We start from the raw sequence: 12642 nt of genomic DNA on the forward strand, positions 1-12642 counted from the left end.
TTGATCCAGCCTTGTGGCATCTGCAGGAACGCCACACACAATTTACACAGTTTTAGTATTGCAGTCTTTCCATTAAAATTAAATTAAATCAAGCTCATCTTTTAATAAGGTTGTTCACTCAATAACTCATTAAAAATCATGGCATGGACAGATGCGAAGTTACATGAAATATATTCATCTTTCTGCACTGGTGCTCATCTATCAGTCATCAGAGGAGAAGTTGGCATTTTATTCAGGTGTTGGAGCGTTAAGCCCTCGATACTTGGAGTGGCTTTTTGGGGAAATTGTAGTGGATGATTTTACAGAAGTAAATATGAGTGAATCAACATTAAAACAACATTAGGCAGACACACTAAATGCACATTGAAATTGGACATTGAAATAATAAAGTGGTCAGTGACTTACACGTTGAATCAACGTTAGGGTTCAACCATAATTGACATTATACCAGTGTTGATTCAACCATGCACATTTGTGTTGATTTTGTGTCGAATCAAAGTTAGGGAATTAATATTGCATCTTAACATAAAAGTTTCTTCACTGCTGTTATACACAATTTTGTTGGCAGATGATAAGTATTGTTGTTCAAAATTATCTTACATTACCATATTTCCAAAACTGTGTGTGCACAAACTTAAAAATTACAAGATGGCATTAATGTTAGATTTGATTTAGGGAAGCGGGAATAGATCTGTAAACATATTTGACTCTTTTTTGACTGTCAGAATAGTCTACTGTCCTTGGAAGACTAGTGTCCATAAGGTTAAGCTTGTATAAATCAGAGAAACAGTGTAAGTCGGGCTATCCCAAGTTCAACTCTGGTTGGCATCGCTTTGGTTCTTTGGTGTCTTCATCCTTCTTTTGCGCACAGAGAAGCCACTTCTTGACAGTTTTGCTGTAGTCCTTGTCAATCAGCTTTGGATTCAACTGCCGAGCGGCAGCTGAAAAACACAAAATAAGAATGCGGAAGGCACTGGTTGGACTGGTAAAAAGATAATAAAAATCTTTTGAAACGTTCTGAAATATTAAATAATGTACTGGTTATTGGTTTGAGAACAAACGCACAAACCGTACGGCTCTCCTTGTACACTCACAGTTTCATAAGGACACAATAATGAATAGGTTTCTTACTATTAGTTGACATATATAATCACATTTACCTACAGCATCAAGCTGCAGCATAGTGTAGCATTCAAGGTTGCTGCACTCATGTTAAAATGAGACAATCAATATTTAAAGTAAATGCCTGTTTTTATCTTCAGACAACATAGTTAGGATAAAAGTAATGTTTCCAAATGTACTGCAAAAGTGCTCAGAGTCGAATTCAATTCAGAAGCTGGTTGCAAAACAGTCTACAGCAAAGCGGTGTGTGTGTGTGGGGGGGAGGGGTTGATTGGGACAAACGGGAAAAAGGGAGGATGGACCCCTCCACTGTAGTGATCTGTAGTGATTTTTAGATGTTTTTGTGTCAACACATTATGCACAAAACAGTCAGCAATAATATTTAAAGACGAGCAAGAAAATGTACAGAACGGAATTACAACCCACTGTTCTCAACATGTAGTGCTTAATTTAAAACATGACAAAACCCCACTCAATAATAAAATGCTCTGACCCAGAGCTCAAAGAGGAAGAGAGGAGTGGGGGGTGAAGAGGATTTCAAGCAAAAAACAATCTTTTTGGCCATAATTCAACGTTGATTACCATCGCTTGCTATCTGGGATGGATTCAACACATCCGAATGACACGCAACTTTTTATGAACTGTGTGATGTGAGAGCTGTCTGTGGTGCAGCGAGCTGCACATTGTCCATAAACAAACAAAATAACCTATCATTCCTCCTACTCCTTCCAAGAAATAGGCCTTGACAACTGGCCTTGACTGAGCTGAGTGACTGTGAAGTCTGCATGTCAACCCTGCAGGAGAAATAAAACAACGTGTGTAAAAAAGACAAAATGGCTGCTTTGATCCAAAATGTTCGACTTCCTGTTGGGTTTGGACCATGGCTCTAACAGACATTTGTACGTCCTGACAAAAAAATTAAAAGGTCCTGGGTTTGATTCCTGGCACAGTTTTCTATGAAAAACTGCTCAGACCTGCATTAGTTATTATGGTCCTTTTTTATGTTCAAAAATATTATTTAGTACTATTTTAAAAAGTAGGTAGAAACTTGACAGGACTCTGTGGACAGAATTGTTTCTGTTTTTGGATCCATTGCAAAAATAATTCCACCTGCTTCGTGAATCTCCTCCTAAGAGTCACTGCATTATCTCCACTTTAGGAAGCACTACAAGCGTTTGAGGCAGTCCTTCACCCAGTTTTGGGCTGTGATGCTAATTACTAGGAACACAATTAAGAGGCACCATTGGAGAAAGGTTAGTGACACAAAAGAAGTACGGTACTCTATTCATCTGATAAATGCCACACTTTCCTGGCAACCTCATGTTTTCAAGTTTTATAATGCTATAAATTATGTTTGCCTGTTATGCAACCCAGCTTTATTGCTCCTCACAGTTAAGCACATAGCATGCCTCTGACAAAGATAAGAACCCTCTGAGACCAAAGTGTAATTATTGTATTCATTCATTTTTGTTTTGTTTTGTTTTATAATATTGGCTGATTTTTTTTCCATTCAACCTTAGCTTTCACTTTTATTGTCTGATATTCTTGATTTTTTTTTCTATTTACTCTTGTAAACAGAAGAGTAGAGTGACGACAGTTGAATTACATAGGTTCAGCTATGTGGTGTAAAATGTATTGCCCTGGAGTTGCACCATAATGTTCTCTTGTTTTCACAAACAACAAGAGATTGGACGTTGGAGATAAAAAATTGATCAAACTATAGTGTAACTTCAAAAAAATATTCATTGCGTTTGCTGTCGGAAACCTTTTATGGTGTAATTTATAAAACGTGAATAGAAAACTAAGTGGATTTTTTGGAGTTCTATAGATGGCAAATATTCCACAAATGTAATATTTGGAGTAGACAGCAACACATTCAAATGAATTTAAGTTTCCAAATGATCTTTTGCTGAACTCCAGATCCTCGTAAAAAAGGCAGCTCCACCCGTTTTTTTGTTTATTCTACACTCGCAAAATTAAAGCTGGGTGGGGCCGCTTTAGTTACTTGTAACTGAAACATGGTTTTCGTTTCTGCTTGACAATAAAGTCATTTATAAAAAAATAATGTATCTGTTAAAAATCTTATATTGGGTAACCCGGTGTTTAGTGTGTGGATTTTAACTGTGCTTTTTTAACAATAATTAGATTGGAGATTCTGTGTTTTATCAATAGGTCTTGTCATTTTGCTCTGTCCGGTTAAGATTTGAATAGCCTGGGTGAAAATATTGTTTTATATTTATTTATTGTAGTAAAATATGATTAAAATCAAGAATTTTTCCATCAGGGTGTGTTGAACTCATATGTTTAATCTTTGGTAACAACTTCCTTTTAAAAACGAATCTATTTCTTTTAACTACCATTCTTATCTTACATTAATCATGTTACCTGTGTGTGCATACACACCTTGACTACACACTCGGCTACACTCTCATCTTGGACTTTAACCTGCCATGGTGAAATTTGAAGCAGCACTGCCTCTCTCCTTGTGTTCTTTAAAACCTGCCCATATGGCAGTTGGCTTCGCAGTTTCACCAGGTAGGGTGCTTTATTCTTTGTTTTCTCATTGATATGCACATGAAATGTTTTCAGCATGTTTTTAATTTTATTTCAGTAATTTTACTCTATACACTCAAGGTTAATAAGGAAGAGACTTGTCTTCATCAGATTTCAAGACACTGCAAAGGATTTCCTTTCTCTCTGTGACTCTTTTTTTCCTCTTCTCATCAAGGTTTGTTACATCCTCTAAATCTGTTTCAATGTGTATTAAGTAGCTAAATGAGGTTAATATCTTTAACCATATGTCATTTGGCTTCAGTTTTACAGTCAAGTTTTGAGGTTTAACTTATCGTTTTATGAGACTTGAACTCTGAGCTCAGCTCTTGAAGCTCAGTAACGTGATCTTTGGCAACAACATTCACTAATGTCATTTCATTTGCATCTCAAAAAGTACTTATAATACCAGTGCTTTGTTGATTTACGAGTGTTATTTACAATTTTTTGTCTCTAGTAGAAATAAATGGCTTTGCTATATTTTTGGTTCAGTTTTATACAAACTATACAGCTGGGAAAATTATGCAGTTTTATACTATATACAGACTTTAAACCTAATATGAATGATGTATACATAATAATAATAATAATACTGGCAGGGGCTAGTCACCTGAGGTAGACAGATGAGGAATCAGACAAAGTGAAGCCCAAAAACCCTTTATAATAAATACAGCCATTAGAGACAGTGTCACTTGTAAATGTTCTCATAAAATGACAGCATTGCTGAACATTTGGAACTGTGTGGCTTACTGCGTGAGGAGGAACCAAAGCATTATGGGTGTAACACAAGTATATAACAGGACCTGTACCTAAGATTAGGTATGATAGAAAATACTCCTCTGACAGTAATTGGGGACAAAGATCACTAAAAGCACACAAACAATACAATCCCACACATAAGGAGTCCTACAGTGGGTTAGCAGCAAGTCTGAGATGAAGAACATTAAACGAGGATAAGAATTCAGGATTACAAATTGAGGATTTATTTTTGTTGATTTCAGGAATTACACAAGGAGAACAAAGTTAAAACAGCTAAAAAGACTAAACTCATCTCATCAGGGATGGTAAGAGGATAATAGGAGCAAATTATTTCTCTGCTTTACTTATTTCTTCTCCAAGTTTTTTATTTTTAACTTTGACAAAAAGACATTCTATTTTCTTTAGGATGTAGGGATGTTAGAGATACCTGCTGAGCTGTTCGCCAGACTCCGCAGTGCAGCAGGTAAGTTTTGAAAAAAGCTGTCAAAAACTGATTTTAAACAAAATTGTGCACCAGTTATGTAGAGCTCATATAATATCACAGGAAATCACACCAAGCAAAGTATCTGCAGAAAATCTTAACTGAAGATTCTTATCATTACATACTGTATCTTTTCTTGTCTCTTTATTATTATTTTTTTTCCTTTGCTCAGTTTGTTCTTCTTCCTTTAAAGATCCACTGATGTTAATAAAACCTGAACAAATAGTTTGGATGACATTATTACTTTTTACTATTTTGCTAAACATTTGAGTTCACAATAAAATACAGCCAGATCCCTAATTGTTTACTGTAATAAAGGCAATTTCTGATATCAAACTCTATTATCAAAAGAGTTTGAAAAGATTTTTAAAACCCTCACTCCAGATTTGAACATAAAAGAAAAGAAGTTCTCCAGGCTAGAGTGGAGAGAGCCTTAGAATTCCTCAGCTCTTGACTTCAGAGTCTGCTAAAGAGTACATGTGGCCAAAAAAGCATCTCATTTCTGTGACATGGAAGCATGGTATTTGTAAAGTACATATTTGCATAATGAGTAAGAAATTACATTAGTTCACTTCATTTCCCAGTGTTTCCCTCTTAGTATATTTTCCTCTGTGGTACATCTGTTTTCTAAATCCATCTAGTCAGGATTCTCTCAGTAATATTGTGATCGGTTACAGCTAGAGGCTCTTTTGGCAAATGTAAATCTGCCCCTGCATGATAGGCTGGTTTGGGTCACATGGCATATGTATGCCATGTGACCCATGTCTTTGGCTGGGCCTCTGTGTGCAACAGCGTGGCCTGCCTTCACTGGTTTAAACCCTTGATGGGCTGGAAAACCACATTCGGTCCACTGAGAATTTCACCTGTACATCCAGATTTGTAACTCTGCTTCAGACCCAATGCATTCTTCATATCTTCTATAAGTAGTTCTAACCATTTGAAGAGTTTCTTTTTAAATAACAGATAGGCTTGTGATTCTGATCCTGTGTTTTTCCACTAGGGGGCCACCATGGATCACAGGTTACAGAAGTTGCACCTCCACAGGTGAAGGCAAAACATAAGCTGAGCCTTCCTCAGGACATTGACAGATACCCATTCTCTCGCTTTGCCAAGTCCACATTGAAGGTCTGTTCCCACTAATCACACTGATAACGTTTTTAATTCCTCCTCTTCTTCTTGCCTTACTATGTAACATAAAAATGAACCTAGATTTTGCAACACTTCTGGATCATATGGATCAGAAAAAGCAATAGGTCAGAGATCTTCTACTGAGGACATAAATGAGAGTATTGCACTGCTCTTCCCAATTCTGCTTTGAAATAAAAGAAAATCTCTCTTGCTTACGGATATTTTTACAAATATGGTCTGTAGTGATACCCTGATTTTTGCATTCAGGTTTAATGTCTCTTACTGTTTGTACTGAAACTGTCTAAAATCTGTAATCTAGAGGTTTTTATTTCTGGTGTGTGTTTTTATTTTTTAATTTTTTTGGTCTTTACCATAACATGTATTCATCAAAGAAAGCAGTGATGTCATAGTCCAATTGTTACACTCTGTTGACTGAAATGGTTTTTACCCTTCACAATCAGGATGTGCAAAAGGAAATACATTCAGACTTATACAATCTGCTTCTGTGTCAGTACAGATGAGAACTAAGCATGTCTACAACAAGAAATATTTTATTAATAATGATGGCACAGCTATTTGGGAAAGTTGTACAGTACTTCATAGGAAAGACTGAATCTTAGACTTTTATAAATATTTATACTTTCTTAGATTTTAAATAAAATATGTTTATAAAATCGTGATAAAATGTCTTTCAAAGGAAGTGAAAGTGATATCAATCTTCATTTTTTTCACTTTAAATGACTGTTCATACTGTTGATTCTGATGGTGGTTAAAAAAAAAAGTCATCAGGTTATAAGGGGTGAAAGTCCAGAATAAATACATAGAAAATGCACGCAGACATGTTACCTGGATGAAAAATATACATTTAACACATTCGACTAGATTTTCTCACTGTATTTTGCCCTCAGGATACATGGAGCCAGCCTCAGGGATACCCACTCCAGAGACCTCTCATGCCTTTGGAACCCGAATATTCCAGAGTAGCCTTGGAGATCAACAAACTGGTATGAGGATGTTTGGATGTTCTTTCTTTTTGTATGCTGGCAACTGTCATCCCATCAATCCATCTTTGTCATTTTGCATCCCTCTCCACAGATCTTGCGATTTTTAGCTGAATCAGATATTACCATGTCACAGGAGCAGGTGTTTGGTAACTATATAGTGGAGAGAGGCCAAAAACAGGCAGCCTTGAGGGATGAGATCCTGGTTCAGTTAGTGTACTACACAATGGACAAAAAGGAGGAACAGGACAGCTTGAGGGGATGGCTCCTGCTGGCCTGCTGCCTGAGTGCTTTCACACCTTCACCAACTCTGGACAAAGCCTTGCTAAAGTAGGTGCTACACTTTAGATTATCTGCTTTTTTGTTGTCCGTCATTTTGACAGATTTTCTGTCATAATCTACTTTTAGACGTCATTTAGTAAAATGACATTGCTTCCAGTCCATTCAAAAACTGAACATCCATCCACATCCAGTGTCACCTTTTCTCCACACCAACAAACACCACAGGCTGTAGCCAATAGCCACAAATAAACAATGAATGAAACTGTGAAGCCACTTCAGCCAAAGTTTTGAAATCAGGAAAAAATCAGGGAACAATTCTTAAATTAAACCGATCAAAAGTCAGCAAGACTCTGAATGAATGATGGGCAGAGGGATTATATTCCTCAGAATGCACTCCCTCTGGACCAGACACGTCTCACCATCAACACACTCATAGGCGAACGCATAAAACAAATATCAAAAGCAAACAAGATCCAGGGGCGTTTTATAAATGCTTGATTTTTGATGTAAGAAAAAGTTAAAAATACAAAGACATCAATCTATAGCATTTTTGGAATCTCCCATGAAATAAGTCATTTTTAATTTTTCTATTTTTGATGATCAATTAAAACCAACTGAACAAAAGATGCATGGACTGTTTTGTCATATAGACTAACCAGAATTGTATTTGTTTTCTTTGTTGCAAAATAATAATGGAGTCTTATTTATTTATATTTAATTTAATTAGATGAGATGAAGAACATTACACCATAGCATTAATTGAATGCATAGCATTTTAATTATAATAATTGATTGCCACAACAAGGAAAGAGGCAAAAATTCCAGCATCTTCAAAACTTTGACAATGAAAAACAAATTACCCTAGATTGGAAAGGTCTAAACTGAAGGCAAAATTCAAAACAAGGAAAAGTTGATAAAGAGAAAGAGAGCATGCAATTCTAAGTAGACAATCTTTTTATCTAATCTTTTTAACATATCTTTGCAATAGACACACCTTTATGTAAAACATCTCATATTAGTCTTGTTTGATCTCCCATATCTGTTGAAAATGCTGCTTAATCTGCTATAGTCTGTGTAAGATACTAGATGACTTGTTTATATTGCTTTCTTTAAATGTGTGCCTACTTTCCTTGTAGGTATGTATCTGACCATGCTCCAGCAGAGTATCGTTCACTATGCCAACACAAGCTGCTGACCTCTCTGCAGCTCCCAGGCCCCACTGCCCGCATCTATCCACCCACACAACTGGAGTGGACATCCAATCAGAGGAAAGGAACAATGCTTCTGGAAGTAAACACTTTCAATGGTAAGATTTAAAAAAATCTAAGCAGGACCTAAACAGGAAGGATCCATTTAAAACAAAGTCTCCTCTGACACCAGATGAGATATTGACAACTGAAGTGGAGTCATGGACAACAGGAGAGCAGCTGGCCTCTTGGCTTCTTTATTACAGGTAGCCATGTTGTTCTTACAACATATTTGTTAAAACTGCCTTATTTTGCATTGTTCTGTGTTTTATTCTTTCTTGATTTTCCCTCTCTCTATATGGTGTTGTAACTTAAGAGGGGTGACTGAGGCTGTGCAAGGTTGGTCAGTTTCTCTTGCTACAGATGAAGGGTGGTCAGACCTTGCAGGCTCAGACTTTGTCATGGATCTGCTGGCTGGAGCCGAAGCTGAAGTTCCCATAGCACCAGGGACGCCCTCCTCCATGCAGTCTGACTACTTATTTAGCAATCAAGGAGAGAGGTAAAAACAGTGCGACGCACTGTTATTTTCAGAACTTTTCTTTATTTCCGTTATAGGACAAACAAGTTCAATTCATATCTAGCAGTACCTTTTGAAGATGTCAACCTTTTAGCAGGTATTAAACACATTTATTTAGTTCACATTTCTGTATTAAAAATTTTATTTTTTTCTGATTGAATATTATCTTAATTAGCTGAAAGCAGAATATTATCCTAATTAACTGAAATAAAGGCTTTTCATATTTGCTTCATTCAGTGAACTGAGTTACTTAGATAAATTAACACTTAAATAACATCATAACTTATTGAATGGCTGTGTAAACTACAGTCAGGTTAATTTGGTCATAAAATATCAAAAATTAAAAAAATTAAAAAAGGGACACCAAATTACATTACATTTTAAATCCCCCTATCCAGCAAAATCAGAATTATTATACTTAGCAATTTGCCTTGATCAACTTGATCAACATTTTAACAGTATGTTCTTTAAATGTTATCTTCTGTGTCTGTCTCTTTTCAGAATTCCAATGGGTGATTTTGATGATTTCATCCCACCTGCACCTTCCACTCAAGCTCCTAGACTGCCGCCCTTTGACGGAAACCTTTGGGGACGAGACTATCCTCAAGATCGTAAGTATTAATTGCCAACATAGTGACACATCCTAAATTCATCACTTTGAGATTCATGTAATGGCATCTAATTGCATTGTTTTTGTAAAGTGCTTTGAGTAAATTGTTGCAAATCAGCGTTATATATAAGATAACGCTGATTTGCAACAATTTACTCAAAACTGAATTGAATGAAATCAAATAGATACTTGGGGGCAAAAATATAAATTTTTTAACAAATGCCATTCCGTAAGTGTAAACTATTTACACAAATTTACATTGTGTTTCTTAATTTAACAAAAAAGTGTTCATAGCTTCTCATTCTAGTTCCCAAATCCATTTAGGAATTGTATTTGCAATCGGTTTCCATTCATCCATCCGTCTGTCCATCTGGAGTCGATCTGTGAAGGCAGCAGCCTAAATAGAGAGATCCAGACATCACTCTTTTTAGATCAAAGAATACCAAAATTTATTTGTATTAATTGGCTGAAGAATTGTAGAAAAATAATGTTTATTTGGGTTTGCCTTACTTTCTTCAAAATCAGGATTCAATGTGCATCTTTTTAATTTAGAAAAATACAAACCATACACACTGGATCAAACATTGTGAATATCGTGCCATAGGCTTTTCAAAATAGTTTGATTAATTTAGAACAGGCTGGAATATGTGCTTCCTGTGAACAGATAGACAGACAGAAAGATGGATGCTTAGAATTAAATAAAATTAAAATTATGTCTGTTTGTTCACAACATTTCAGTTTAACACATGCCATTAAGACAATAGTGTAAAGTTCAGTTTATTATTCAAATTGGTAAACAGTTTTCTAAAAGAAACCCCGCTGGCTTTGCACCAGTCACCATCACTGAAGGTACATTTGCAACATTGAACAATCAGTTGCATTTGCTCATATGTAGTCCTCCATACCAATATGCAGGTAGTGACAGTAGAAAGGAAAACGAACCTACAGCAGGAGGAAACTTGTTACTAACTGTACATACATCTGAATTAACCAGAACACATAGTAACAGTAGGTCTCAACAGGGTGGTGTTGTCCAAACATCTCAACAAATCAAATTAAGCAATATACTGCAAAAAATAAATCAAAGTGATGTTTCTGATTCTGTCTGGAGCTTTCTAATGAATATGTACTTGTCTACAGGGCGGAGCAGACAGATGGAGACCTATGTTGATGACTTATTTGACTCTGTGCTAGACCAAGGACCTGCGGTTAGTGACTTCAGTCTTTCTTACTAATTAGCACCAGGCTAATTAGTAAGAATTATTAGTATGCTTATTGTGGCACATGCAATAAGCACTCAGTCCTGCTACATGTCAACTCTTTGTATTATTTAGGTTTCCCTGCCATTCTGCTTTTCCTCATTTGTGATTTTTTTAGAGTTTCTGCTCTGTTACACTTTAACATTAAAACATTAAACTGAATGTGTTCATGTGTAGGAAATGGATAGAGTAGCCATGTTAAACCGCAGGATGAGAGGAAAAGGGGGGATTGGACCTATGCAGCCTGGAATGTTTGGAGGTGGTAAAGTATTTTTTGTGATTGCACATCGCACAGACCATCTGCATCATAATAAATGTATGCAATTCATTAGATACTTTGAAATGCCAATTTTTCAATTTATAGTCAACATTTTAGGCATCTCTTATTGTATATTCTTACTCAAATGAGTGAGTTTGCATGAAAGATTTTTCATATCGCAATTATGTTGTATTATTTAAGATTAGATTTTGAATTAAAACTGATAAAACATTCTTGGCCAGAAATGTAACATTCATTTGTTAACAGAGTACCTTTTAAACTATATAGTCAAGATAGGTAAACTAAAAAAATGAAGATTAGAAAATCAGAGTGAGGTCACAGATTGAGGATGTATCAATTGACTAATGGAATTCATCATGGGAAATGGAAATGACTAGTTGACTTTTCATAAAAAGAATTGTAGTTACTTTACATTGAGTTTGAGATAAATGTTGCTAAATGAGAAATGGATACTTTGTTTTTCAGGGATGCCTATGACAATGCCAACCTATCCCATGGGTAAGTGATATGATATTGCTCTCTGAAATATATATATATATATTACCCATTATGTCGATACAGTATCATGGATAATTGTTAAGGATAGTTTACACTGTTGACTCAAAGTTTTTCTGAGCCACAATACCCAGCTCCTTCATACATTATACATAAAATTGGAACCATAAACTGATCTTTAATCGGACCAAACTGGCAGCAAACCTTTGATTCAAACTCTTTAAAGAAAACTTTGTTCTGCAGTCTCATAAATAAATTTCTGCATGACATTTTTTTTGGTAAAACACAATTATCAATGGAACAATATTTCTTATAGTAAATAAGCACTTCTTAAAATGTTGACTGTCTTTCTGCATGTCTCCACTGATACTTTGCTGATGAGCTCAAAGTCTTCGCCAAACACCAAAACATAGACACATCTATTCAGAAAGGAAAAAGTTTACCATTAAACTTTCAAAATAAGCAAGATATAAAATAGAATACAAACTAGAAAATTATTATGTTATTCCTCTTAGAAAGTAAAGTAAAATGTTAACATTGACAAGATTTAGCAAGCAAAGCAATATTTTTTAGTTGAAATTGTGGAAGAAAAGGATGGTTTACACTGTTGACTCAAAGTCATTAGAAGTCATTAGACAGATATGCATATTGCTGATCGGACAGTTTAATATTCAAAATTTTCAAACTTTCAAATTGATATATTAAACAATTTTTCCCCATGGTTTAATAAACATTAAACTGTTTTATAACTAAAAAAATCTTTAAAATTTTGATTCAACCTCTGGAAACTAAATGGTTTATTTTGTACTTTATGAACATTTATTCATTTGGTTTTTTGAAAAGCACTTATTGTTTTTACATCATCTGCATATTGCACATTGAAATTATCAGCACAGTTCCAGTTTTATTTT

General features: G+C 35.3%; 1 protein-coding gene across 1 annotated transcript in view; it reads left to right on the top strand.

The window, feature by feature from the left end:
- myo15b (myosin XVB) overlaps nt 1–12642 on the top strand; it is a 76787-nt gene that overhangs the window by 39358 nt on the left and 24787 nt on the right. The window contains exons 24-36 of the mRNA XM_055024902.1: nt 2282–2393; nt 4689–4736; nt 4837–4894; nt 5913–6037; nt 6949–7044; nt 7136–7371; nt 8460–8629; nt 8704–8776; nt 8887–9069; nt 9589–9698; nt 10838–10905; nt 11134–11215; nt 11702–11734. Of these exons, the coding sequence (XP_054880877.1) occupies nt 2282–2393; nt 4689–4736; nt 4837–4894; nt 5913–6037; nt 6949–7044; nt 7136–7371; nt 8460–8629; nt 8704–8776; nt 8887–9069; nt 9589–9698; nt 10838–10905; nt 11134–11215; nt 11702–11734 (1394 nt within the window). The remainder of the gene's footprint in view (nt 1–2281; nt 2394–4688; nt 4737–4836; nt 4895–5912; nt 6038–6948; nt 7045–7135; nt 7372–8459; nt 8630–8703; nt 8777–8886; nt 9070–9588; nt 9699–10837; nt 10906–11133; nt 11216–11701; nt 11735–12642) is intronic.

Source organism: Poeciliopsis prolifica, unplaced genomic scaffold (genome assembly GCF_027474105.1).
Source record: "Poeciliopsis prolifica strain line A6 unplaced genomic scaffold, Auburn_PproV2 SCAFFOLD132, whole genome shotgun sequence".
NCBI classification, from domain to species: domain Eukaryota; kingdom Metazoa; phylum Chordata; class Actinopteri; order Cyprinodontiformes; family Poeciliidae; genus Poeciliopsis; species Poeciliopsis prolifica.